At 38.9% G+C, this 27,194-nt stretch overlaps 1 protein-coding gene and 1 long non-coding RNA gene across 2 annotated transcripts in view; one reads left to right on the top strand and one right to left on the bottom strand.

The window, feature by feature from the left end:
* The window catches only part of LOC141001214 (uncharacterized), a 42,642-nt gene extending 41,143 nt beyond the window's left edge, over positions 1–1,499 (top strand). Inside the window, exon 4 of the long non-coding RNA XR_012179581.1 lies at positions 1,430–1,499. This is a non-coding gene — a long non-coding RNA (uncharacterized lncRNA). The remainder of the gene's footprint in view (positions 1–1,429) is intronic.
* The window catches only part of swap70b (switching B cell complex subunit SWAP70b), a 33,672-nt gene that overhangs the window by 3,881 nt on the left and 2,597 nt on the right, over positions 1–27,194 (bottom strand). Inside the window, exons 2-11 of the mRNA XM_073472220.1 lie at positions 25,763–25,903; positions 16,926–17,099; positions 15,933–16,160; positions 13,447–13,593; positions 12,926–13,034; positions 11,413–11,594; positions 4,874–4,981; positions 3,714–3,880; positions 1,465–1,663; positions 870–966 (exon numbers count right to left, since the gene is read on the bottom strand). Of these exons, the coding sequence (XP_073328321.1) occupies positions 870–966; positions 1,465–1,663; positions 3,714–3,880; positions 4,874–4,981; positions 11,413–11,594; positions 12,926–13,034; positions 13,447–13,593; positions 15,933–16,160; positions 16,926–17,099; positions 25,763–25,903 (1,552 nt within the window). The remainder of the gene's footprint in view (positions 1–869; positions 967–1,464; positions 1,664–3,713; positions 3,881–4,873; positions 4,982–11,412; positions 11,595–12,925; positions 13,035–13,446; positions 13,594–15,932; positions 16,161–16,925; positions 17,100–25,762; positions 25,904–27,194) is intronic.

The raw sequence follows: 27,194 nt of genomic DNA, 5'->3' as shown, positions 1-27,194 counted from the left end.
GGAGCAGATTGGTCAATGAAACGCCAATTAGCTGAGCTCATAGCACTTGAGCCTGATGCAATTTTTTTTTGCAAGTGTTATGTTGGTCGTTCTGATGTGGAGGCTGAAAATCTTTCATTGTTGGTAACTTAGCTGCAAACTTGTGCTAAGCCCTAATCAAAACTGCCTTTTTGATTGACTGTGACAGTTTTTGACAAATGTAAAGTGGTTGAAGTGGCTAAGCGTGCTGGTAAAGCTAAAACTCCTATGGTGTATGTAACATATCTATCCAATAGAAGTATCAGGTTCAAAGCCTGTGTCTGAGTGTGTCTGGCTTTAATGACGCTTTTTAGCCAATGTTACTATCTTTGAGAATTCCTTTGAGGAGTATGTTAGCAAGCAAGTCAAAATCACAACTAAAGCTTTAGCCACCAGACATGTGACCATGCAGTTTGAGTCCTGCCCAGGAAAGGCAGACTCTGCAAGTATCAATGAAAACTGCTATGGCTACCGTCATTTGTCTGATAAAGTTATGGCTTTTTGACAAGAGACATAACAGGATATTTACTTGTTCATGTGAACGAACAGAGAGAGACAACACTGATGAGTTAAAAAAGGTATGTTAGCAAGGGAGACTTCTTTTACAGGCTGCACTGCTGACACAGTAAATCCCTCTATACATAGAAGGCCCAAAATACACTAGTATCATGCTCATTTTGATGCAATGAAAAGGATTATAACTTTACAATAAAAACCCTAAAATCCAGTCTTATGCCTTTTAACAGTCCTTTGAAGACTGGACAAAGTGTCCCCATGCTCAAAGTCCGTCTCACATTGGTCCTCCCAAAGATAGAAGTAAAAACAAGACAGTGTTAGTGTGCTGCTGTTACCTGGTTGAATGAGCCGTAACATGCCCTCGTGTTCAGCCACCTTGTGCTTCCAGGTCTTTGTATTGTTGGTTGCGTCTTCCAGCTTCTTCATCACCGTCTGGTTCACACAAGGAGATACAGACACAAAACAAACAGCATAGTGATTAACAAGTAATGAAATACAATGTTTTTTATGTTCTAAGAACAGCACTTTGCAACACACTGCATCAACAAATAACATGTAGTAGTATTAACTTCCTGTCATGATTTTCTATCGTGTTTAAAAAGCTGCCTGCCATCCAGCGGTTATATAGTGACACCCAGTGGTGAAGACACAGAACAACTTTACCAAGAACTGAAGTCTGTTTTTTTTTTTTTGTAAATGTAGACAGATCTATTGATTTACTTCCCTCTCACATCCTAAATAACAGCAATGATGGGGAGTTATCACTGTTACTAACTACTGTTAGAACAAATTATTGTTCATTCTAGCAGTAATAAAAAATACTTTTTATATATTAAAAAAAATCATACTGTTTAATACAGTCACATCACTCTTGCTGTCCCTTGGCTACTTGTAGTCGCTACACCATGACTATGACTGCTCTCAGCTGACCTGGTACTGCTCCAGCGCCCCCTGCCTCTCTTGCTCTAGCTGTTCCAGTTGTGTCATGGCTGCCTGCAGGGCACTCTCCTTGGCCAGACGTTCCTTCTCCAGCTCCTGTTTCTCAGCCTCTGTCTCTGAGATGGCCCGCTGCTGCCGCAGGTGGATCTGTTCCAGCTCTACCCTCTTTGTAGCCTCTTCCTCCAGTAACCTGCTCCACACAGACATCAACACAGGTTAGTAAAGAGTATAATAGTTCTTCCATTTCCAGCTGGTCTTGGGCCAGCATTAGTGTGTCACATTAAACAATGCTAAGGAATATAATAACCTTAGCTGAGCACCATGCATGCGTTAGTGTTGTCTAAACTATCGAAATATCGATATACACCAATTCTGAATATTTAAAACAGTTTTAATACTCATTTCTGCAGTATCCACATCAGTGCCAGCTGCGCTTCCTTGCTTTCCTCTCTGACATTGAGTTAACACACACCAATGCAGTGCCCACATAGGCCCGCCTCCTTCAGAATTAAATTCACTAAAATGTTGATGAAGGTTCTCAGTCATCCAGGTCATGGTAAGCATAAAGTGCTGTATCGCAGGCAACTGGACTTGTTTCAGTTTCTTGAAGAAGTTTCACCTCTCTTCCAAGAGGCTTCTTCAGTTCTAACTAACTGGGGCTTTTAAACTCTGTGTGGGAGTGTCCTTACAGAGTTGTTAAGGACACGTGTGAGCTCTGAGTTTCAGAGTTGTTAGGGCCACTTGTGGGTGGTTGACCCAACTGGCCTTCACATGGGTTGCTAGGGCTAGGTGAGCCCAGGCGTGAATGGTTGTTAGGTTGTCTGGGGAGGGAACTAAGTACTGCATTATAGGTGGGTGATAAGTAATTAATTTTTACCTATGGTATTACTGTAAATATTGATATTTTTCAAGGTGCGTACGTGCATACATGAAGCGTGCATATATACATTTTCCTCCAGAAACCAACATTTTTGATTTCCCATGACAACATTATTAGTTGCAAATTACAATCAAATAACATCAGCTCAAATATTTTAATAAGTAATGTTCAAGTAATAAAATGAGGCAACTAAAGTATAAATCTATTGTAACTGAAGGGGGTTGTGGCCTGTCGGTGAGTCAGCAGGTGGTGCTATAGTACAATAATGGATTCTGTTTTTAAGATTATGGTTCCTGTGTAACTGTAAGTACAGATTGCACTGCAGGATAAATGTCATTTGCATTGTTTATAATCTTTATCAAACAGATAGTAAAAGCTCCTGTCTTCTTCAAAAGGCAGAAACATGAACCAAAATTTAAGGCCAATTTTGTATACTTGATACCAATAATCTGTTGATCTATACTTAAAAGAAGGGGGGAAAAGTTACATTTCATTTCATTTGTTTTTGACTGTACATCTTGGGAAATCAAACGGACACAAAGAACTCTGCCCAGAGGAACCAGGGGGTGAGAAAATGTACAAGAGTTATCAAGTCAACTCAGTGCACAATGACAGTGCAGGTATGACAAATATCTTTCTGCAACTATTCTGTCATAATAGCTTTTAATTTTCCTAGTGTCTCCTTCCCTTCTAATTCATTTGCCCTGTGTTGCTGAGTTGGTAAACCCAGCAGTTATACTATAGTTATTCTAAGCTTTACATGAAACTATTGAAATTTAGTGAGGTAGAAGATTGGAAAGCCCTTGTATGATAGGCTGTTTGGATGATGTTAATGTTAAAAGATGATCGCTTTGTAACACTGGTTTAATTTAAACACTGTGGTCAGTGGTGCTGATGCTTACTGGTGGTTAGTCGCGCGTGAGGTGGAAAGCAAATGTCAGCAGAGAGGAAGGAAGGACAAGGGAGGAAATGTGGTGGAGAGAGGGAAGTAGAAGTCTAATGTCTTGCTGCATGTGTGACTAAAAAAAAACAGGAGAAGACAGTTTCACACTAAAGAGATCCCCACAACCAGTTAACTATACAGTGAATCTAAGGTAAAATAAACTCTCAAATAACAGAGAAACTTGCTAATAACAGAGAGCTAGGAGTGGCTCAATACATCTACAGTGTGTGTTGTTTATCTGACACCAGTTCGACCGATTGGGTTTCGATTTGAGCCCGGCCTCATTGACTGAATTGACTTATGCCAACATAACCTTCACTTTTTCCTTGGTTCCTGAATATATTTGTTCAAAATCACTTTTCTAATACATGTGGAGCCTCAAAGCGTTTGTCCCTCATTCATTCTTTGTTAACTGACCGTGCCTGCAGCCTGCGGACGGCCTCCTCGTCCTGTCTTGCACGCCTCTCGTCCTCCAGAGCGTCCTCAAGTTGACCGTACATGTGCTCCAGCTCCCGAACTCGCTGCAGGTACTGCTCCAGCTCTGTGGACTTCTGGGCCACCTGCTCCTCCATCTGCTGCCGTACCTGTTGAACCAGGAAATACAGAGAAAAACTTTATCTAGGAGTCAATATTAACCCTTTTGCGGTTTTCTGTAACATTTTTATTTAATTAGGAGTTTCCTACAGGAATATCAGGTTTCCAAAGACTGCCTTGTTCATCAGCTTTTCCTTTAAGTGAACGTCAGCCCAGCTTACGTTAGGTAGTGGTGCACTATGCATGTAACTCTGTAAGTACACATATTGTATACAAAAGTACACTATCCTGTGATTAGGCGATAAACGTGATCGTTTTCATCGTTTTAGTTATTTTATCAAGCAAAATGTCAAACGCTGCCTAATTCCAATCATAAAAATAATTTCTAAATTAATTGCTGACCAAAATAATTGCTAGTTTAAGTTCTATAATGAATGATTTAAGATTGTTGTTTTATTGTGGTGAGGTTGTACACCTGTCAAAGTTAGATCTATTATAAAAAAATGTGAGGCTTGGTTCTATTATACTCTATTATACAATTCGTGTTGCCTCTTTGTGAAAACCAGCCATCAAGTCACAGATGGATGATAAACAATGTTTGCTGGTGCACCACATCCCTGCTGTCCACTGAGCATGTCAAGATGTTAATCACCAGAGGCACTGAAGCAAAGTATAGATGCGTCTTCAGTGGTAAATTTCATCAAACATACCTTACAGTGATGAGAACCGGAACATCTTCACCACATACTGTATTATTTAAAGTGTAATGAGGATATCACCACGACTTGAAATGACTCGTCTGTAGTCAAGTTTCGGTTCAGCTTTAAATGACCTTCACCCGAGCTGTAGTGTGTCTTAACTTTAAGTCTGTTTCTAGTTGTTTGCCTGAGAATCTTCTTCACATTTCATATGACCTGACACCTGTTGATAAATGTTAAGCTAAAATATTGTCTCCATACAGTGTACCAAAAAGAGGATGTTTTTAAATTGCAGTTGCTCCATCACTTGTTCTGATGTAATGAGGATGACGAGGAGTGACATACCATTTTCTCTCTCTCCAGGTCCATCCTGTAGCGGTCCTGAAGTTCAGTTTGGGTCTGAAGGCGCCTTCGTTCTTCTTCTGCTGCGTTCGCCGCCGAGTCCTCAAGAGCCTGGTCAAAAGGGAAACAGACAGCAGTCAAAAAAAAAAAGGTTGATAAAAGTACATTTAAAAACACCTCTTTTTTCTGCCATCATATATTTCAGCCTCAGATTCAGGTGAAATATATGTTAAACAGAAATAAAGAAGGCAAATGTTTGAAATGTTTAAGGGAGTTTTGAGACACAAACGAAAGCGAATGTGCTATTTTTGAACAATTATTAAATACTAATATCCCTTTTAACAAAATGAGATCTAAAGAGGAATTGAGAATGTATGACTAGTGTCCACTAAAAATAAATTAACAGAGTAAACAAAAACTCAAAAGGAATTGAGAAATGCCATGACAAAATATATTCATGGACTGAATTATTTAGTTTTTAACCTTGTAATGCCAACAAACTGCAGAGTATTATACTATAAACTTTAATGCAACCAACTTTTTGACAAAGGTTCTCTTTCTTCGTAAAAACCTAAATTGCAATTATGTGAGAAAAACGTCACTCATTCTTCTCAATGTACCTACCAAATCAAATTAAACCAACCATGTATTGTCATATCCATTGTTCAAAACAAGCACAATGAAATTCCTCCTTTGCCTCCCTCAGAATATAAATAAATAGGATATCACAGATAAAGAGAGAAGCATCTGAGGAACATTTTGTATAATATACAAATATACATTCTGTAATCGAGCCCAACCAATACTCAATGTTTGGGGCTGATGCCGATATTCAAGAGTAAAACAAATTCTATATCAATATATCGGCCGGTATTCTTTTACACAGAGACTATATACATTTTTACACAAAACAGAACAACACACATTCTTTGCAATGATGAATTTGTAAATTCAATTATTAAAAACTCGTGAAAGAGTAAGACAATAATATGGACCGATAGTTGTTGTTGTCAATATCCGTTTTTGGTCGTTTTATTTTTTTCTTCCTTTGCCTGTTGTTGATTGCTTTTACCAATTGAAGAACTCAAGTGTGACCAACCAAGTTTTAGAGGAAGTGAAGTAAACTGAAGGAAAAACTTTGGGGCATGTCTATATTGTTTTGTACATTAAAGAAAATACAACAGGAGAAATTAATCTTTAAATTAATTAGCTTGTGCTTGTGTTCGAACAGTAACCTCATGCCGACTCATGTCACCCAGCTGTGAACTGTCTCAAGACCGTGACAGTGTACGACTAGCAGCACAGTGTGACCACTAAAGAGGACCCTGAGTCTCTCTCTGTGTGGACATATATTCATTGTGCATTCATGAAACCATCTATGTGAGACTTTCACCTCAATGGCAGATTGTTGTGCATTCATTGGAGAGCAGTGTCGCCCCAGACAAAGACAAACCATTGTTCTCCGCTTCACTGGGTGTTACACAACTACACTGTGAACTAATTTGACTGACTGTTGCTGCATCTCAGTTTGTCACAACCCTGTAGATCACCGCAACATACCTTGTGCTGTAACTGTAACCTACTGTGTTTTCAGTTCAGATAAAGAACATTATCCTCTGAGAAGATGTAACTGACCATGTGAGCTCATGAATGCTTCAAATATTTAAAATTCAGTTAAAAATACGTTTTTTTTAATTTTCCATTTTAATTAAAAAACAGGCTTCGACATGTAATGCCCGTCTACCCCTTGATAAAGTTTAGTGGACGGTGCAAATACCAGGAAATAGTAAGAGTAAAAGTCCAGGTACCAGATTACCACACAGAAACCGTTATTTTTAAAAGCATGTGGTGAGAATGTACTACAAAAACTTAAATTGTTACAAGCCACGACAGCATGTGTGCTTGAAGATGATCAACTGACTGGTGCCTGTTGACTCTGACAGTGCTGCAGATGGATAGATTATGGGTTTACTCTGGACGGATTTGAGAAATCGAACTTTGTAACAAACTGAATTTGTCTTTTGTTGTTTTTTTCATGGTAAATCACTGAAGGATTTTTAGTGTTCAACTCTAGAATCTTTATTTTCCGTGAATGTTACTTGAACTTGCCTGACCCTGACCTGTAAAAAAGCCTCCAGGATAAAGTCAAATTGAATGAATGACAGTTTTCAGGGTATAAAACCAATAATCTGTTGATCTTTACAAATCCCGATGCAATAGTCCGACAACGGCATAGCTGTCATTGCTAAATTAAAAAAAAAAAGAATGGCATCATGTGATTCACAACCGGGAAAGATGGCGTCACAGAACTCTACAGTTGCGATAAGGATAGTATATATAGTATGTAAGAGTGAATGAAATGAGTCATTAAGGGCATTCGCTTACGGCTCATTGGGAGCGGAAATGAGGCTTGTGTAAATGTGAGCAGTTTCACAATGGCTGACATTTATAAAACAGAACCATGCAGATAGTCCAGCTTTATAACTTTGATACTTTTATAACTATATGTGTATTATTGAGGTTGTACTTTACAGTGGTTTTGAACTGAACTTCACAATGATCCCCATTTACCAACATTAGGGGGGTAGAACATCAGAAACACATTGCAGTACACTGCAATCCAGTACACTGCAATCCAGTACAACTCCACCGCTTAATACGACCTCAGTAAAGAGCATACTGTTAAAAAATTTAACAAAAAACATGACATTAGGTAACACTTTATAATAACTGTGCATTTTTAGTTGGGAGAGTGATCCTTCCTGAGGTTTCTTCCATCTTTTTTTTTCTGACTTGAATCAAGGGTCTATGGTCAGAGGATGTTGTTCACTGTACAGATTATAAAGCCCACTGAGGCAATGTGATTGTGATTTCGGGCTATATAAATAAAATATATTTGATTTGATTTTAATTAAACTTTTTAATAACTCAATAATAGTTAAATTGCTGTTAAACAATGCCAGTCCAAATAATGTTTATAGATGAACCACATCGTATTTAATAACAATTTCCAAAATATTATAAAACATTAGATGTAACTTTCCAAGAAACAATTGTTTGATAAAAGGTTTATAAAGTATTAATTGTTCATTAACAGTGAAATTACTGAAGTTTAATTAACTATAAATGTACTGTTTATTAATTACAAACATACATTCAGTCTGTCAATCAAACCAAAAACAACCCTGAAAATAAAACAATGTTTTCGTATTTTAAATCATTTTATTTTTTAAGTAGACAATGTACCTGTAACAGATTAGTAATAGCATTAATCATATGTTTCAATCAACTGTATGACATTAGCCCTCAGCTATGTGACACTTCCTGTTAACCTCATAGCCATTTACCTCATTAACAGGAAGCAGCCGTTCATCATCCGCTTTTGGGGAATCCACATAATCTCCGAATTTAAACACGACCAGTCAGTCAGGAGTGTCAACAGACAAGTGTGAGTCAGGTTTAAGGAGATTTACTGGAAAAACATGTTTAATGGAGACTAATGTTGCCCCCCCTCCTCCCTGGTTCAATACACATTCCTCTGTTGGCAGCGGGTGACAGACCATTCATCAGTCAGAGGCCGCAGGGCGGACTGGATCTATTATTGGTATTCATGAGCTTGCAGTGAGTTTCAGAGGAGACCCATCAGAGTTTTTAGGTGACCTACTTTGATTGTTGTGGGAAACGCAGCAGCTACTGTGTGTGTGACTGAAACCAGCAGTGTGAAACAGAAAAATGACTGTCTCTTACAAGAGCTTTACAGACAACGCATGCTACTGTCAGTTTGTGTTTGTTTTAGTTGCAGACATCATGACAGCAAACTGGTTGATAAAATATCTGTGTACAGTATTTCCTTACGGTCTACTATGGCTGTGTTCAAACTGTAGGTAAATCCGATTTGCTTCTCAAATGAGATCTTTAAGACACACTGTCCGCACTGTCATTTGCAAGTAATCAGATCAGAATTTATGTCACCAGTCTATCAGCATGGGTTGTTATGGTAACAACGTAAATGTCAGTTGACCCCAACCTGTGCTTTGATAGTCGAGTCAAATGTGTTGTCCAGATACTCTCTCAAATTAAGTCATTTTTATCACTTACTGATCGTCATGTTGTTCATGCTTTTATCTAGTATTATAATGCACTTAACTCCAATATAACCCAGTCTCCAACTGGTTCAAGACGCTGCTGCACGACTCATTACTGATTTTAAGAATTGTATTAGTTAGTTTGAAAGACCGGAACAGCCTTGTTCCTTCGTACGTTTGAGATCTACTAACCCAGTATATTCCCTTGCGTCCATCGAGATCATCGAGATCTGCAGATGGACGCGATGGACTTGCTTGTTACTCCTTGGTCACGGTTAACTACAAAGGGTGATCAGGCTTTTATTACCTGCTTCATTTAGACACACGAAGTCTCGAGCTGCTTTTAAATCTCTCTTTAAAACGTTTCTTCTTTTGCAAGCTTTTGGAAAAATGTTTAATGCATGTTCTTGTTCTTACTTTACACGTATTTGTGGAAATCGAAATCTGAATCACATTTCAGAGTTTTTGCTGTCCACACTTCCTAAAACAAACAAAAACTAACACAAAAAAACAAACAAACAAAAACTGACAGATTTGTGCTGGAATTCTGAATACAGCCCATGATGCTCTGCACGAGTTTGAAGGTTAATCAGATACCAACACACTGCATTTTGAAATAATATAAGAAAGGAAAGTTATCATGGGGGCAATGGTTTTATCACAGTCTACCAGGAACGTGTGCTTGCAGATATTTGATTGCATTACACCAAAGTCCTCTACATCTGCCTCCTACAGATAAATGAGAGCTACGTTTTTTTCCTTACCCGTCTAAAAGTTGGTCTAAACGTAACCTTTAGTGATAATCAAACTACAGTTTTCTGTCTGTGAAGATTGATCTCCTTGAGTTGACAGAAACTCCTCATCTGTCCTCTTGAGTCAAGATATGATTGATGATACTGCCTTCTGATTACAGTACAAAAGAGGACAGTAGATGAGTAGAAATCTGATCAGTTTACTTTCCTGATAAAAAACAGAAAAGATGCTGAGTCAGCTGTGAAAATGACAACATGTGAGCCTTAATATCCACAGAGCCTTGAAAAGGACACAAAGTCCTTTTCAAACTGAAAAGCTGCTTCTCTGTCTGTACTTCTTCAAATACACCCTGGGAACAACTTGTCTTCATGCTGCTCCTGGAACAGGAATGCCTCCCATCCTTAACGTTTTGAAATTGTTAAAGTGCCTTTTCATCTTGCATCTTTAGAAATTCCCTCAAGGGAAATCCCTCCAGTTTCATTCACAAACTCCAGTAAATTACTTCCTGCTATGCTCTTTGATTTCTTTCTTCTGCTAGTCACTTATTAAACAGATAATCATATCCTGGTGTTTCAGGTACACCATGGTTACACCTACAGCATTATTAATGTTGACATGTTGTTTCTGTTTTGTTATTTTTATGGTTCATTTTTTTTATTTTTATGGTTGATGTCTCTCTCTTTCCAAGTCACTACATCACAGGACTATGATGCTAATCCACCTGTGTGTTTTGAGTTGTTTGTCTTGGGAGTGGGGTTAGTTTTTGTGGAACATCTGAGAGCTTCATGCAGTTTTAAAACAAAATGTAATGTTCAATCAATCTTAAGACTAAGATTATTAAATGTAGTAGCTTATTTGGTCCTAAAGATTTCTGTTTTAATTCCTGCAACATCTGTACGTTCACTTGTTTTAAATGGGCAATATTTTATGGTTTTAGTTGAAAACAAAAAAAATCAACTAAAATAACCAACAAAATGTGAAGAAATAGCAGTTTTGACATTATGATGTTGTGTTACAGTTCAACTGTATGTGACTTGGACTCAAGTCGACTGTGTTACTTGTCACTCCATGGTCTGTGTGTGTGTGACGTCGGCCAGCACCGCCACAGCTTAAAAGGACTACCCTCATTAGAATGAAAAACATTTTTGCCACACCAATTGATTTGGTTGAAACCAGCCTAACTTAGGACTCGACTTGAATTGCCCAAGAAAAAATGTTGTGGGACTCACATGAGACTTTTACCAAATGAGTCACATGTCTGACACGAACACTCTCCTGGACCCGGAGCTCCCAGTCCAAATTGCTAACTGCAAGGCTAACTGAGCTATCTATGTAAAAGCCGCTACAGTACAGCAGACTGCTAACTGTAGCCCCCCCATTTGTTTTGAGTACGAATGTGTGGTTCTTTCAGAGAGCACCTTTTTTTTTTTCTCCGAACTCCACTGATTGTTTTTTAATTTAACCACGTAGAACAATCTCTGAAACAATACTAGACTGGATAATCCGTCTAATATGCACATCTTGTTGGCACACACAGGTACAATCTTTCCCCTGTCATTAAGGATCACTCCTGCCCTTCTCACTTCCACTTTGAGCTATTTTAAATTCAGGATACTTCAAAAAGGAACTACTGCACCAGACGTTTCCTGAACAGACTGGATTCACAGGGGGAACATTCAGCGTGTTTGTGTGTCTTCTCCTTACCTTCCTCATGTTCTCCAGTTCCATTTGTTTAGCCTCGTTAGCCGTCTGCAGCTCCCTCATCCTTAACTCCAGCTCTTCCTGTTCGGCCTGCTGCTTCAGTCGCAGCTCCCGTCGCTTCTGTCGGGCCTCGCGGTGTGGTGCCGGCCGGCCCTGACGGAGCAGACTCACACAGGTCTGAATGGCTGAAACATAGAGGACGTAAAATTTATGTTGTGGTTTCACTGAAAGCTGTCTGTGAATGTATGTAGGGTCCAGATAATCAGAGAAAAGCTTCAACGTTTCAGTATAATTATGTGACAAAATGAACTCTGTTGAAGGAAAACACAAATCTGTTTATCACTGGCTTTCGTTTTAAAGCTGAAACAATTAGTTGATCAATGGATTAGTATTGAGTTAAGTATTTTGATTGTCAGTCATTTTCAGTCATTTTTGAAGCAAAAAAGCCAAATATTCTCAGTTTCTGGCTTGTCACTGGTGAGTATTTGCTGTAATTTGCTCTTTTGTAATATTTGATTGAAAATGTCTCCTGGAGTTCTATAAAAGTGCATATTTAACTTAGTTGACCTCATTTAGCTGTTGGTCAGCTAACTAACAATGAATTTCACAGTGTTTCTGAAGATTTATTGGGGTTTGTTTATATATAAATATATATATATATATAAATATATATATATATATATATATATAAATATATATATATATATAAATATATATATATATATATAAAAATATAAATAACTAATTTAGAACAAGTTCTCCCCCTGAGATTAACTAAGCACTTTATTCTTAACAGTAAGCACAGTGATTTTTGGGCCCTATTTTAACTTATTTTGGGGTCTAGATGACAAAAAGTTTTGAAACTGGCTGCAACTTACCATACACGTCAAAGTACGTTCACTAAAAGTTCTTTTTCTTTCTACTGACAGGCTCTTAGATGTTATTGTAAGTGTCTGAAACATGTAAAGGGTTCCTACAGAGACCGACCTTTTTGTTTAAGAATAAGATCAGAAACATCAAGTGTGCTGGGTCTCAGTAAATTAATTAATTAAAGAGTGGTCTAGACCTGCTCAGATTGGAAAGTGGCATGAGATAACTTTTGTTATCTGACTTGACTATATTGTTGCCTTAAAAGCCACCAGATTCCATTCATAAAATTAGTGATTTAACCTCCTAAAACATGGTAGTTGCTGGAATACTGCTGCCTCTTTCAGCTACTTTGTTTGTGTTGTTGTTTGACTTTGGTGTTTCAACACATTGGTTCAGATCCAAACTAACTCTTTTAATACCAGAAATGACGTTTAAATGACCTTGACGCAGCTCAAATGAAAAATCGTCCCTTCACCGTCACTGAAATGCTGCATTGACAAAAGGTCAAAAAAGCACGTATGAATCAGAAGGGAGTGAATGAGTGAGACATTATGAGTAAAATATGATCCACTGAGTCACCACATTGAGGCTGAAATAATGATTATCTGTTAAGTAATAAAAGGATTAATGTCTGGGATTTTCTCACCCTGGATCCACTCCTGCTTCTTCTTCTTGTCTGACGCACTGATTTCAAAGCTTTTCTGTGACGACTTGATGAGGAAGAGACACTTCTTTCCTTCTTTATCTTGCAGAGGCTGCAGCAAAAACAACACAATGATTATACCAGCACATAAATACACAAACATTTGAGCAAACATGAAGAGTGCACAAAAGTATGCAGTTGCACAACCACTGTCTTGGGGAACGCAAGGGCTAGGGTCAATAACTTTCATACATTTTTTTCTTTTTATTCTTCTGACTTTTCTCTTTTATCAACTGAACTTCTCACCCTGACTCACATAAGATAACATGGAAATCAATCCCCTAATTGAATCCTTTAATAGCCAGTTAATTATTATATCTGATTATGATTTGATTGACTCATCATACAGCACCAGTTGTGAACATAAAGTGTATCAGTTGCAGGTGATATGCTGATATTTTGTACACACTGGTTTCAGATATCAGACAGGTGGAAGAGTTTTCATAAAAACAGCGGCTTCTTGCCTCCACGGTGCAGTTTCCATCCAGTAAGATATCTCCTTTCTGGTCAGTGAGGTCCTCGCCAACGTAGTAGGAGATGAAGTTTGGCTTCAGCAGGAACCAGCGCTCCGTCCAGTTCTTCCTCTTGTGTCCTTTCTTCATCATGTAGCCCTGCAGAGACAAAGGACAACATGAATCAGGGTAATTTAAACCATTGATTACAAAATGATCATTTACAGACTGGATCATCTTTATGATGAACGAACATTAAATCTTTTTGTTCATTCTTTAGTTCACCTTGAAAATAATGAATGTTTTGTGCATGCAGGTGCTGTTTTATTTTTGTCTCTGTACGACCTCAGTAACATTCACTCATGCTTTCACAAGAAGATATACAGCCCTGCCCCATTATGACCACAAACTCTCACTTCCTTATTTTATAAAGGAAGAGCTGTTTTAATTCAGATTTCTTCCAATGACAATCCACCTCTGTCTGTTATGTTTGTGTTTAATTTGATTCCTTTGTATTTTATATTTTTTCTTAAGTTGTACAGTTCTATTCTTACAAAATACGTAAAACTTTTGACACGACAAAAACACTTCTGTCAAACCAAAGGCTCCTTTAGTCATGACCTCACTGCGAGGACTTTAAATGGAAAATAAGGTTTGACTATGTTTAAGCAATAATTCAACATGTGTTATCCTTATTCTATATCTTTTATAGTCAACAAATGCCATTAAAAAGACCAAAACAATGTGTTAATACATTTCTCAGCTACTCTCCTACCCTGCCTGTGGTACTCCAACCCCATGGGTTAAATGTAGGTCACAAACATATAGTTTCATTTTTTTTAAAAAGATAGATAATTTCTTGAAAAGCTGGGCACAGAAGGTTAAAGCAACCATTAATCAAACAGTGGTGCATTTGTTGGGGACTGTAATTATATATTTCATGCTCTGGTTAATATTTCCACAGCAGGAAGTTGTAAGTGGGATTGAGACAAAATAAATTACGGTGAGTGATTTCACTCTAATGAAGAAACATGTCACCCAGCATCACAGTGTGGCTCATTGATGTGTTTGTATCTGTATCAGACAGTATTTGTTAGTCAGACCAATTCATTGTTGGTTTTTGTCTTTTCATGGGATATGTTGACGAAAAGAAAAATATAGAATATCACCAGACTTGTCCTTTCACTTTATAAAAATAAAATTTTATCATATATCCAACACCAAAGAACATCCTTGAATACAGACAGATTTTTTTGGCTTTATCGCTGAAACACGTACTGCTCATGGCAGAAATACTGTCATTGTCATTGGAGAAGAAAGCAGGTGTTTGGATTAAGAGCAGCAGACTTTGAGACCATCACGGCCCGCAGTGTCATTCCACCATCCAACCTGACCAGCCCGGCCACTCCAGGGAGAAAGAGAGTTGGAATAGGCTAAGCTAGCTTGGTTTATTGCTGCTCCTGGCTATAATGCCTGGTCACAGGAAAAGGAAATAGACAAAATGGTACTCAGGCTGGCAAAACAACGCATTCGACGAGCAGACCATGTTTGTAGCCGACAGAGCCGGGACTATAGTGGAGGCAGCAGTGGACTCTGTGTTTACAAGATCGATGCTTGGTGCTCACACACAATTAAAGTTGATGGACAGTGTTTCCCAGATGTCGAACCTTTGATGTAAAGATGCCGACCACGTTATCATCACCATCTTGTTGCTTCACTCTGATTCAGATTAAACAGATTTATGTATTTTTGTATATAAATAACTATATACTGTATATGCTCTGTAATTTCAGTAACATGAAGGAGTTTACAAGTTTCATTTCATCATACAACCATGTGTTGTATAATGATGAATAAATGACCTTGTACTGTTGTGATCAAAAACATTGATCTGAAGTTCAAAGCTGAGGCTGTTCTTTAAATAATTTTCTAATAAATAAATATACCAACTCCTTACAGACCCACATTCATTTCAGGTTAGTCCCACCAGCTTTGGTTTAAGCCACGGCCATTCTGAGTATGGATACTAATATAGACAATTTCCACATAGTGTTTTTTTTCCAGGCAGGAAAGTGCTGGCTGTGTTCAGGAGCACTGAGATGAAGCGTTTGTTCACTGAGAGAAAAAAAACGCTGCACGTGCGTCCTGTCCCTGTATGATCGACGCTGCCCCTTTGCGGTTTACTATCTGTTTGTTTTTTTATTTGACATGGGGACATCAAAGCAAGGAGGATGTGGGTGCTTGACATGATCCATAAGAGACAAAATTGCTGTGAATATTATCGCCTAGGCCAGGAAAAAGACACTGTTGGTCATGGTCCTTCTTTTGTTTGCTTCCGTGCGAAATCAAAGACATGTTTAAATAATTACGAAGAATTTTAAGTAGTAAATCTGACCCGGTCATCATTTAAAGCTGCATATGTACTGAACAAGAACACAACAAGGAATGGCATTTAGCCCATGACCCTTTAGGACACTGTATGGTCTGTCTGTGCCTACCTGTTTCAGCACGTCAAGGATGAGTTCTAGGTAGACCTCATTGATGCCCATGGAGAGCGTCTGGCGGTCCATGCCCTTACTGAAGTGACCAGAGCCCACCAGTTTGATGAGCTCCCAGGCGCTCAGACTCTGCTGCTTTGAGCTCAGCTGCAGCTTGTAGTCCTCGAAACGCTCCTCCACCCAGCTGCCCCCCATCGCCTCCGTCAGCTTACGCAGGAAGTACTCAATCTGTGCATGGAGACACATACAGAGAACATAAGGTAGAGCAAAGATGTAAAAACACAGGCGTGATAATGGGGTTTTTCTACTTTTTTTATTCAAGCGTACAACTGTGAATTTATATTGAAGATAACTGTCCCTGTCATGTTTTTTTCCTTCTGTTCATCTCTACACCGGCTGGCCTCAGCACAGATATTTATATTTCTTTTGCAAACAATCTTCCTGTGATTCAGCTCTCATGCTTGTTGAACAACAATAAATCTTCCAGCATTTGTTAAAGAACAGGAAGCTGGAAACTTCCTTTTCTGCTCTTGAGTAACAGAAGCTTTCAGCCGGCCGGTTACTGCAGCAGTGAAGCACCACATCTACACCAGTGCAACTCATATCCAGCTCATGTCTGACCAGTATGAGCTCCAAATGAACAAAAGCCCATTTATAAGAGTCGTGACAGTTAACACTGACAGACAAACGCTGACTGATTTTATTCTACGAGAACATTTACATTATAACTTCCTCTTCCTCAGATAGCTTCAGAGGAAGTGTTTTCCAGTGTTTAAAGATCTAAGAGATTCATCAGCCAGTACTGAGCCAGTTTACATGTTGGTACCTGGTGACAGTGGTTCAGTTAAGACACTTGACTATGGGCTTAAGGTGAAACTAAAGTTTGGAAGAGAAAAACTAAGTGAAATTTAGTTTGAAAAGTATCACCACTGGGTTTATTATACAAAAAGTCATTTTTGGCGCAAAAATATGAAAATACTGGTTTACGCTCACCTCCTCAGTGACGATGATCAGCGGGTATCTGTCCTCAGACAGGAAGTTGAAAATGCTCCAGATCTTGAAGGCGTCGTCGTTGGAGATGAACAGCTGGCTTTGGTCCATGTTTTTTCTGGAGCACAGCGTCCAGCACATTTTGTTAAAGTCCTGACGGTCAAAATTATCTGTCACCTGCAGCAGAACAGAACAACAGCGCTGGTGAGTCAGAGTTCACAAGTTCAGAACAGTTTGTTTTCTGAGATGCTGTACAGTTTGTAGGAAGATGAGATTAAACCTCCCAAGTTGTCAAATGTTCTCCGTGCTGACGTCTCCAATAGTAAAACATGTTGGTCAGCGGTTCCCAAACTGTTTGGCTTGCAACCCTTTAAAGTGAAGTACATGAGCTTCATTTTTCTTTAGGCTGTGGGCCGAAGAGCAATCATCCTTTCATTTATCTTGTGAAAGGGACCCTCAATCTGGAAACCACTGCGGCCCTGATGCCCAATTTGCGAAGCACTGCTCAAGCTAGAAGATTTTTTTTTTTAATATTAGTGTCTCCACTTTCTAACTAATCACTTTTCCTTTTTTAAAACAAGTTGTAACAAGTGGCTTTGTCAATGTTACTAAATTGTGTCCTATCATTTATAGATGAGTTATAATCCATTAATGAGAACAACTTTTGCCAGGTTGCCAGGTTCAGGAAGTTGCCAGGTTGTGACTGATTATTGTTTTGCCGCTTGCAAAGGATCTGGATCAAAATCAATGTATTCATAACTCATAGAAGTTAGCGATATATTAACAAATGTAGAAATCAGACAAATGATTTCTACACAACATGGCAACCAAATATTTCTTATCAATGGCTTACTGCTTATAAATCATAAAACCCTGTATAAAGTCTGATGTATTCGTACAAATTAGGATATAACTTTATTAAAACAGGCCAGGTCGTTGAATATTTGTAACATATGGTAGAAAAAAGATGTTAAAACATCGTCAACATAGAAAGTTAATGTGTTTTTATGTGAACTTAACGTCCACATAAAAACACATTAACTTTCTATGTTGACGGTGTATTTTCCTTACTAGAGAGATGCCACGTATACTGTCAAAACAAAAGTGAAAGGAGAGTGGTCTCCAGAGAAAAAATAAAAATCTCGAGTTAAATGCGAGGAAAGCTCTTGAAAAGGTACAATCGGAGCTGTGGAGGGGAAATGTTCTCCTCGAGCCGCTGAACAGTGACATCTCCATGGAGACTGCTGGCAGGCCGATTAGAAGCACATCTCGTCCTGCTGGCAGTCGTCCCGTCAAAAAAACACCAGAAAACCCCCAGAAGTGACACTGAAACTGAACTCACCAAGCGTCACATTAAAAATTTTACTACTCAAAACTACCAGCATCATAAATGTGAGATGGTGCGGTCGTTAGTGTGGTCTGAGCAGCCAGCGATGCAGAACCTGGTTTAATAACCACAATGTTCTCCTCCACACATGTACATAAATAATAAAATAATATCAGATATGTGAGCAGCTATAACAGGAGGCAGTGCGCAAAAATAAATAAATAACATGTTTACTGTGCAACGTGACAGATCTGAGGTTATTCTGCTCTTGTATCTTGGTCAACAAACAACTTTCTATAACAGTTTATTTGAGTTGAAGCCAAGACGGCACAGTCAGGTATCAGGAGTGATCGACAGGAACACTGCAGCCAGATAATTATTATACCTCTACGTATAATATACCTACCTATAGTATACCTTATGAATTTCCAACTTCTATAACAGAAATGTTTAGGGGCTATTAGTGAAGATATCATGTTTAAATATTACTTATTCTGGAAGTTAAAGTCACCTATACAAACAGCAATTCAGTAAAAGTCTTAAATTATCTGATATTTATTGTAATTAACTATCAATAATACAATTAAAGGTAGATTATATTATGAATCAACCGATTTTTGGCCTGGACAATTGTCAGATCCCATACTCAGCATTTGTTTGTCAATCAGAATGAGTTTGCGATAAATAAATTGATTTGAAAGTGCACTACTTTGGCTCTGATGCAGTCACTAGTAACTAAAGCTATCATAATAGATTCAGCGGAATAAAAAGTACAATTTTTGCCTCCAAAATGTAGTGGAGTAGAAGTGTAAAGTATCAGAAAATGAGTACAAGTACCTCAAAATTGTAGTTAAGTACATTTACAGTACATACTTGAGTAAATGTACCTCTGATGAGAAACAAGTCCCCATCTACTTTAGTTGTTTAGGGGAATGCTGTACCACTGTTCTGCTGTGAAGCTCCAGAAATTCACTCAACTTTCCATCAGCATGAGGGTGAGAAGATAATGACTGAATTTTAGGAATTGGAATTTTGTGCAAAAATAAGACCACCCTGCCTCCAAGTGGGCCACGGTGACGACTCGCATCCAACCCGTAACAAGCACCCATCTCCCCACGGAGACTTGGCTCATGTCTGTGCAGGAAACCTGAGAGAAAGACGTTTTTGCGAAAGTCAGTGTGTGCAGCTCTCAGTATTTTTGTAGCTTCTTACTGAATCTCTTCAGTTTCTCTCATCCTGTTTGTACTTTCAAACATCTGCTGAGTTTTACTGTTTTGACATCTTCACTTTCAGCTGTTTCGGGAGTCATGTTTAGTCACTGCTGGTGAAAATACAACGTTTCCTGTAATGCTGCTTCATGATAAAATCTTTTAAATGACTAAATAACGGGGGCTTTTATTGTGACGAAGTTATAGGAAATTAAATGGTTTGTAAACGACTTGGCAGCGCCAATTTTTTTTAGCGGTGATTCTTCAATAGCACTGCGGGGATCAAAACAAGCCCGTCAGTGTAATTATTTTCATTTTCTGTGCAGTGAGGGACATTCAGCCAGAGTGAACGACTGCAGTTGGAGTGAACTTTCCTACAGCTACACAGGATCTGATGTAACTCTCTATTGTGCTAACTGAGGGTGAGTGACTGTGTGGAAACCTGTGCTGGATATTAAAGAGGTTTTATTGTTTACATGCAGTTTAAAGGCTTTCACTTTTTTGTCTGAATGCTTTTTATGTTTTGTCTGATTTTTTGTTAGTTTTTTTAATTTTAACAATAATTCTCAGAGTTGACAGGTAAAACACTGAACTGACATTAATTCAAGCTGAACACAACTGCTGTTTCTTTTTTGTAAGAAAAAAAAACTACTCAACTCAAGGTACATGTGGTGTTTACAGTCTAAAAATAGATTTGGAGAGTGTCACTGTGAAAACACCTCTGGTCTGTCCTGTAACTCAGCAGTGTGACTATCTCTCATGTGAGGATGAGGATGTTCCGGTTCAGTCTTTATCATCCTGCTGCTGTTAGACTGACTGAGTCAGCGCAGACTGTCTGCAGAGAGTCATGCTGGCAGGCTGACAGATGGGGAGGGGACAGTAGTGAGGTTGTGACAGTTGGATTTGTTATGAAAGAGCTTCTTCTAACATTGATGTGTCATGCTCGTCTTGTTTGTCTTTGTCCTCGTGGCTCGCTGGATTTTGCTCTGTCTTTTTCTGTTCCTCTACACTCGAACAATGAGAGCCTTGTGAGTGCTGCCTCCCCTCCTGCTCCTTCTCCACTGCCACATGTTCATTAGGATTCAGGATCCAAACTGCAGCCTTATCTCCTGCATCCCAAACCTGCAGAGGCATTTACAGCTCACACAGAAACTCCACAGAGGAAAAACTGTGGTGTGGTGTCTGGTTAAACAGCAGGACAATCAAAATCCTTGTTACCAGTTAAACAGGATCATCAGCTACTTAATAACAGGTTCTGTTGTAAATGAAACCACCAGCAAAGAGGGGGAGTCGAGTGTTCAGCAGATGAAGACGTAATATGAAATGAAAGTCATGTAAAAAGGAGAAATGAGAAGAGTTTTTAATGCCCATAAGCACAAAATCAGCAAAACATCTGCAGCTGTTGGTTGGGTTGTTCGTTCAACTTCAGCGACTGTTCAGCGATAGTTCTGTTCACCCAAACCAGAAGATGTACCATCACTGTCCAGTAAAACCATGCATCTCCTAATTTGGTGATTTAGATTTCTTGGGAGGTAAACTGACGGATTAAATGTTTAAATTTTACTTCTTCTTCTTATGTAACATAAATAACTGGATTATCTGATAAATGCATCATTACAAAGCTGAAAGTGGCCGTTTCAATGAGCTATTTTGGAGATACATGATAATACTTTACCACTTAACTCTTTGAACCTGATAAAAAAATAGGCGATTGACTCATTTCACATACTAGCAACAAGTTTGCCTTTCTGGAGTGTGACGCTCAATGTCATGAACATGGCAGAACACAGCTAGGGAACAGTAGAAAGTTAACGAAGTGGTTAATGCTTTGTATCTTTTTTTCAGTCTCTTTTCCAAACTAAACACAGACTGAATGATGTTCGAGTAAAGTATTTACACGCCAACATCCGTTCCTTTAACATGCTCCCTAACATCACGCCTACTCTACTGCCGAGTCATTTGACCCGGGAATGAATGCCGGTCGTACCCTTTCCCACTGAAGACAAAAATCGCTGGATCCGCCCTGCACCAAAAGTTAATGGGGTCTATTCTGGGCTGAGACCCATCCTCCATCCAAGTTTCATGGAAACCAGTTCAGTAGCTTTTGTGTAGTTGAGCGGCACTTGGCTTTGGCTCAGAGTCAGTTTTGAACAGTAGGGCGGCCGGCAGGTTACAAACAATATCGTATATCATCTAAACAGTTAAATATTTTTCAGTCTGTTTTCTAAATAAAGGAGCAATATGGCTGCAATGTCCAGTTTACAAACCTTGATTACAGCTAAACCGTATGCTAAGATGTGTTTCGGAGAACATTTTAGGTGAGAAATAGGCAGTCACATAACAGAAAATGTGGAAAAACAATATGCCGTTGATACAACAGACTGAAAATCCTTCAGATGATGCGTTTTGTGTCATTTGCCAGCAAAAAAGTGAGGTTGTCCGGTTGCAGGCCAAATGAGAGAAGTTTAACATTGTCCATTTGAATTTACTGCCAACATTGTAGTGATACAACAACGCTGGTTGAAAATCGGCAAGGTTCCTGTTTAAGTAAAACAGGTCTACAGCTGGTCATTAAGTTGGTTTCTCTCTCCTAAACACACACGCACACATACGGCATTTCAGGCTCATTGTTTCAGAGGATTGCTTGTTTCAGTGTGACGCTCCATCAAACCATAAATTGCTGAGTCCAGATCTTGAACATCACTTCTGTCATTGCTGCCAAATCAACAGACGTCAGTGATTTAGTGCTTCAGATCACTCAGCTCAACAGTCAGTCAGTCTGTGTCCTCTAATAAAGAAAAATATCAGCAGTGTGCTCTTTATTTTCTGCTGCATTGTTACTGACAAGTGAAGTAAGTCAGTGAGGATGAGAATGAAACACACACATGCGCATCATCCCCCATTACTTCCACAGGAGTAACATGGGGTTGTTTTGTTTGTTTTTATTTTGAAGGATTTCCGTTTTTAGCAGCTCCATCATGTGTAAAATAGGAGTCCTGTTTTCCTGCATTTTCAGTTTCTGGTTACACTCAGACACACACTCTCCTGCATACATACGTACACAGCTTCCTTGTGTGACCGGGTGGAGTTTCCTCGGGAGTGAGAGAAGTTGAATACACTGACCGACGCCCTCGCTCTCCACGGCCCCGTCACCTCCACTTCAATGGGTGGGTGGGACGGTTGTGTGTGGAAAAGTGTGTGTTGGGGGGGTTAATAACGTCTGCCCATGACGTCATGTTTCTCCTCCTGGAGCTTAATCCCGAGTCTACATTTCCTGAGTGAGAGTGAAGTCGATGCCACAAAGTTTAACCTCTGAATCCTGACTGAACGCCCGGTGTGTCAGTCTTTACAAACTCATGATGTGCCAACAGAACTTAATTTCAAATTGTGGAGGGGATCCAAAAGGTTTGGAAAAATAGGGCCAGGCTGAATTTTGGTATAAAGTGTACAAAATGCTTCACAAGTCTTGGTTCGTATACTAAATATCCTGTATATACGATGCTGTTGCAGTGTGTATTAAGATTTAAAACCCTTTAAGAGGACACTGTCTGTTAACGTGTGTGTGCGTCACACAGACAAGTGATGCAATGTTGTTGGCAGTAAAACTCATCGTACAACTTTCTTCAAATGTCTTAATAGCTGGAATGAGGAACTAAAGAGATAACACAGGAGGTAAAGGAAAAAACCCACAGTTGCTCAGAAGTTGCTGAGTCTGGCAGTCATTACTGAAAACAGCACTGACCATGAGAACCTCCTCCAAACAACACTCACACAATTCACTGTTAAGATCTCTCTGAGGGAAAGTCTTATTGTTTAACAGATTCATGGAAAGGACAACACCATGACGTCACGAGTGTCCGACATAAACAGTATACGTCTCTAATGAAGCGCCTAACTTCTCTGCTGAGAGTAGCTGATCAAATAAACATCCCTAATCATTCTTTCTCAATGTTCTGCCTTCAAATGGTGAACCAGTTGTTGAGTTTTAAAATTGATTTGCAAAACTGATCTGAGAGTTTACTTTTGATGTCAGCCAACAGTTGCTTTTAGTGACGTCGTCTTGTTGAACAGTCACCAAAACCCATAACTTAAACATTGTTGAGCTGCTCCTGTATATTAGCAGCTCACAGAACTGAATAACTCTCCTTTCACATAACTGCAGTTGTCAATATGACCATATTGTGATTTTTATCTTTTTAGTACCTTTTCTGTGCTGAGATGGTGGTCATGTTGGTGACGTATGTTGAGCGAGACACAAAACTAGATGATATTTTTACTTTAATTACGACAAACTGTGACTTTCTTGACTTGGAAAATAGTCTTTTAAATTGACAAACATCAGATGTATAGGTCAGGAACAGTTCAAGTGGGATCAAATCATTATTTGTCTCCATTCACTACCATACAAAGTTTTTCCAAAATAAGGTCCCATGGGGTCCACTGGAAGGGATGTGACTTCTTTACCAACTTACATATTTATGTTTTCCTACAAACTGGCAACTACCAAGACTGTTGTCGCTGACAAAACATGGATGCCACGTGATACCAACGGCGGTATACTATTGGCTCACAAACCTTGTTAGAAGCTGGAACCAGCTGTTAGAATTCTTATACAAAGATAAACAAAACAACTGAAATCTTTTCAAAATTATTAATTCACAATCATAGTAATGTTTTTAAGGAAAAGAGATAATTATTCTGCACCTTTCTTAAAGCTTTATAGATGTATAACTTTTAAAAATGATTTGTCAACATAAAACAATGTTGAAAAAGATCTACAAGGGCTCGTTTATCCCATTTATGTAGTCAACCAATTACAGTAAACTTAAATATGAGAGTATGAGCTGAACACTACAGGTATGAATGCACTGACAGATGTAAAGCTGGGAGATGTTTGTTTCATTGATGCGACGTGTCTTGTTTTTGTTTTTAATCCTGTGGACATGCTTGTGTTCCTGTTTTCCTGGGTGAGACCAGAGACAACTTTTAGTTTTTCTTTTCTAAAACAAGCTTATCAATAAGACCTTGAAGAGAATCTACTCATGACACAACAGAATTCCAGACCCATCGCCATGACAGCAGCAGCTAAGCAACAAGTCGTCCAGCGTTATGACATCACATGAGAAGAATTCCAAACAGTCAGAGTTCAATAAGAGAACGGCTCTTTCACTTGTCATGCTGCCTGACTAAACAATCGCCGCCGCTCCATTCATGCTGTGACCCGTTATGACATCATCACAGAGGGACAGAGAGGGAGCTGAATGAAGTGACTCAGTGTTCAATAACTGGTTTTGTGTTGCCGTCTCAGCTCCGCTCAGTACAATGACTGTTAAACACAATCGAGCATGTCACACACAGCACTGCAAACTATTACTATGCAACGATCAGTGGACTCCTGTTGTATGTCACCATTGTCTTCACTGAAGATTTGCTGAGTAATCAGACAACAAATCACATTTAAACAGTTCAAATGAAAAGGAAAGGCTACATAATACCAATATTTGGCTCAGAGATCAATCATGATTTCAGTATGATATATTTAGGTAAGATTCCAACCAAACTCAGCCGGCGTGACAAATACCTTCTTTAAATACTGGATGATTAAAGAACCCCCAACAACATTAGAGTGGATAGGGATAGTGGACAGGATTTATGGCATGTTGACTTTCTCCCTGAAGTGGTTGCTGTACCTTAATACAGCGAGGAATTAACCAAATCTTAATGGCCTGCTCTACACATGGCAGATTTACACATGTACATATTCCTTCCATTTCTTAATGATGGATTTAACTGAACACCGGGGGCTGTTCAGTGACTTGGAAATGTTTTTGTATCCATCCCCTGACTTATACTTTTCAATAAGCTTTTCATGGAGTTGCGTGGAGTGTTCTTTTGTCTTAATGGTGTAATTGTAGCCAGTAATACTGACTAACTAGCAACTGGACCTTCAGACACAGGTGTCTTTATACAGTCACTTGCGACACATTCACTGCACTCAGGTGACCTCCATTTTACTAATTGTGAGACTACTAGCACCAATTGGCTTGACCTCTTTTGAATTAGGTCAGTAACTTTTAAAAGGGGCTGAGTACTTATGCAGTCACTTATTTTTCATTATATATTTTGAATTAATTGATTCCTTATTTATTTATTATTCATTCATTAAGGTTACAGCATTAGCCATGGCAGGGGTTTTAGCTGTGTGTATTTCGGGGTGAAACCGAACCACAGAAGAAAACTAACAAAAACATGGGGAAAACATTCAAGTATCGAGTTGGAAGTATCATCTGAAATGTTACAATTACCTTATCGAGGATGAACTTGTTCAGGTACGGCATGTATCCCTGGTTGGAGACGGGACCCTCGTCGTCGTCTTTAAAGTGCTCCTCCAGCGCCACGGGGTCATGTGGGATCTTCATCACTGTACATAAGTTGTGGGACAGCACCTGGAACGATGCAAAATTCTTCTGTTCATTACTGGATTATAGGACTGACTCAGGCTGGGTACTGTTAAATACATTTAGATACCAGTACTGATACCTTGACTTTTTTTTTTCTATACAAATTGTATGAAATGCTCATACAAGTGGCGAGCCCCATTTTTTCCTTGTCTTTTTCAGATCTTGGCACAGCATGCTGCATGCTTATTGGCTCATTGACGCTGATGAGATTAACCCCTTAGGTATATTTTTCGATACTCGATAGTATTGAGGCAAATTGGTCAGTGCCATAACAGTATCGAAGTTCAATACCCAGCCCTAGGAATGACTAATAATTATTTTCTTTTTTATTATTTAATTATTATTATTATTATTATTATTATGAGTCTATGAATTGTTTAGTCTAAACATTTTCAGAAAACAGTGAAAAATGTTTATTACTTAAGAGATAAATGCACATGATGTCTTAATATGTCTTGTTTTGTCCAACCAACAGAGTCATCAAAGTCAATTTACGAGCCGTAACAGTTGTATGACGTCTTCTGTGTCATCAAAGGAGCTTTAAGTTTGGGAATACTACTGAAGTGACATAATTTGAGCTTGGAGCTAACAGATTTTTAAAATAGAACTTCAGTGTTGTAGTCAAGACAACCCAAAGCGAGACGAAGTCATCATTCACACCAGTGTATCTATACCAAGGCAAGATCAAGACCAAAGTAGGATAAGACCGAGTCATTACCAAGACCAGAGTGTATCGAGACGGAGACAAGACCAAGTCAAGACCAGGACCACTGAGAGTCCAACACTGTATGATATACAATACAATGTGGAAAATGCAAATCATAGAGGTAGGTTCCTAACATTGACCCGACACAATACAATTTTTTGGGCAAACGTCAGGTTTTCTTGGTGACTCGTCTTCTCATCATCTCCCATCTTGAGTTACAGCATGTATCAAACAATTTGGGAGTCCTCTTTGTCTGAGGCCGAGACAAGACTGAGTATAAATGTGGTTGATTCGGATGCGAGACCAAAACCTTCAAAAAGTGGTCTTGAGACTGATCAAGTATTACAAGTTTACTGACCAAAAGTGAGGAAGCTTCACCTGGTGTTTCAGCTAACTGAGCAGTGTGGTTTCAGATGGCCGTCGTCTGTTCACTAGTGTGTGACAGTATCTTAAATTAAAATAGAAAAAAAAAACTTGAAATATTCTGCTCTTACAAAATAATTACTTCCTCAAATGTGATGTGCTCCAGGAACTGTCAGAGCTACTTCAGTATATACAGAGTTATTTAAA

This window comes from Pagrus major, chromosome 8, assembly GCF_040436345.1.
Source record: "Pagrus major chromosome 8, Pma_NU_1.0".
In the NCBI taxonomy this organism is placed as follows: Eukaryota; Metazoa; Chordata; class Actinopteri; order Spariformes; family Sparidae; genus Pagrus; species Pagrus major.
This window is presented reverse-complemented; position numbering and strand designations above follow the sequence as displayed.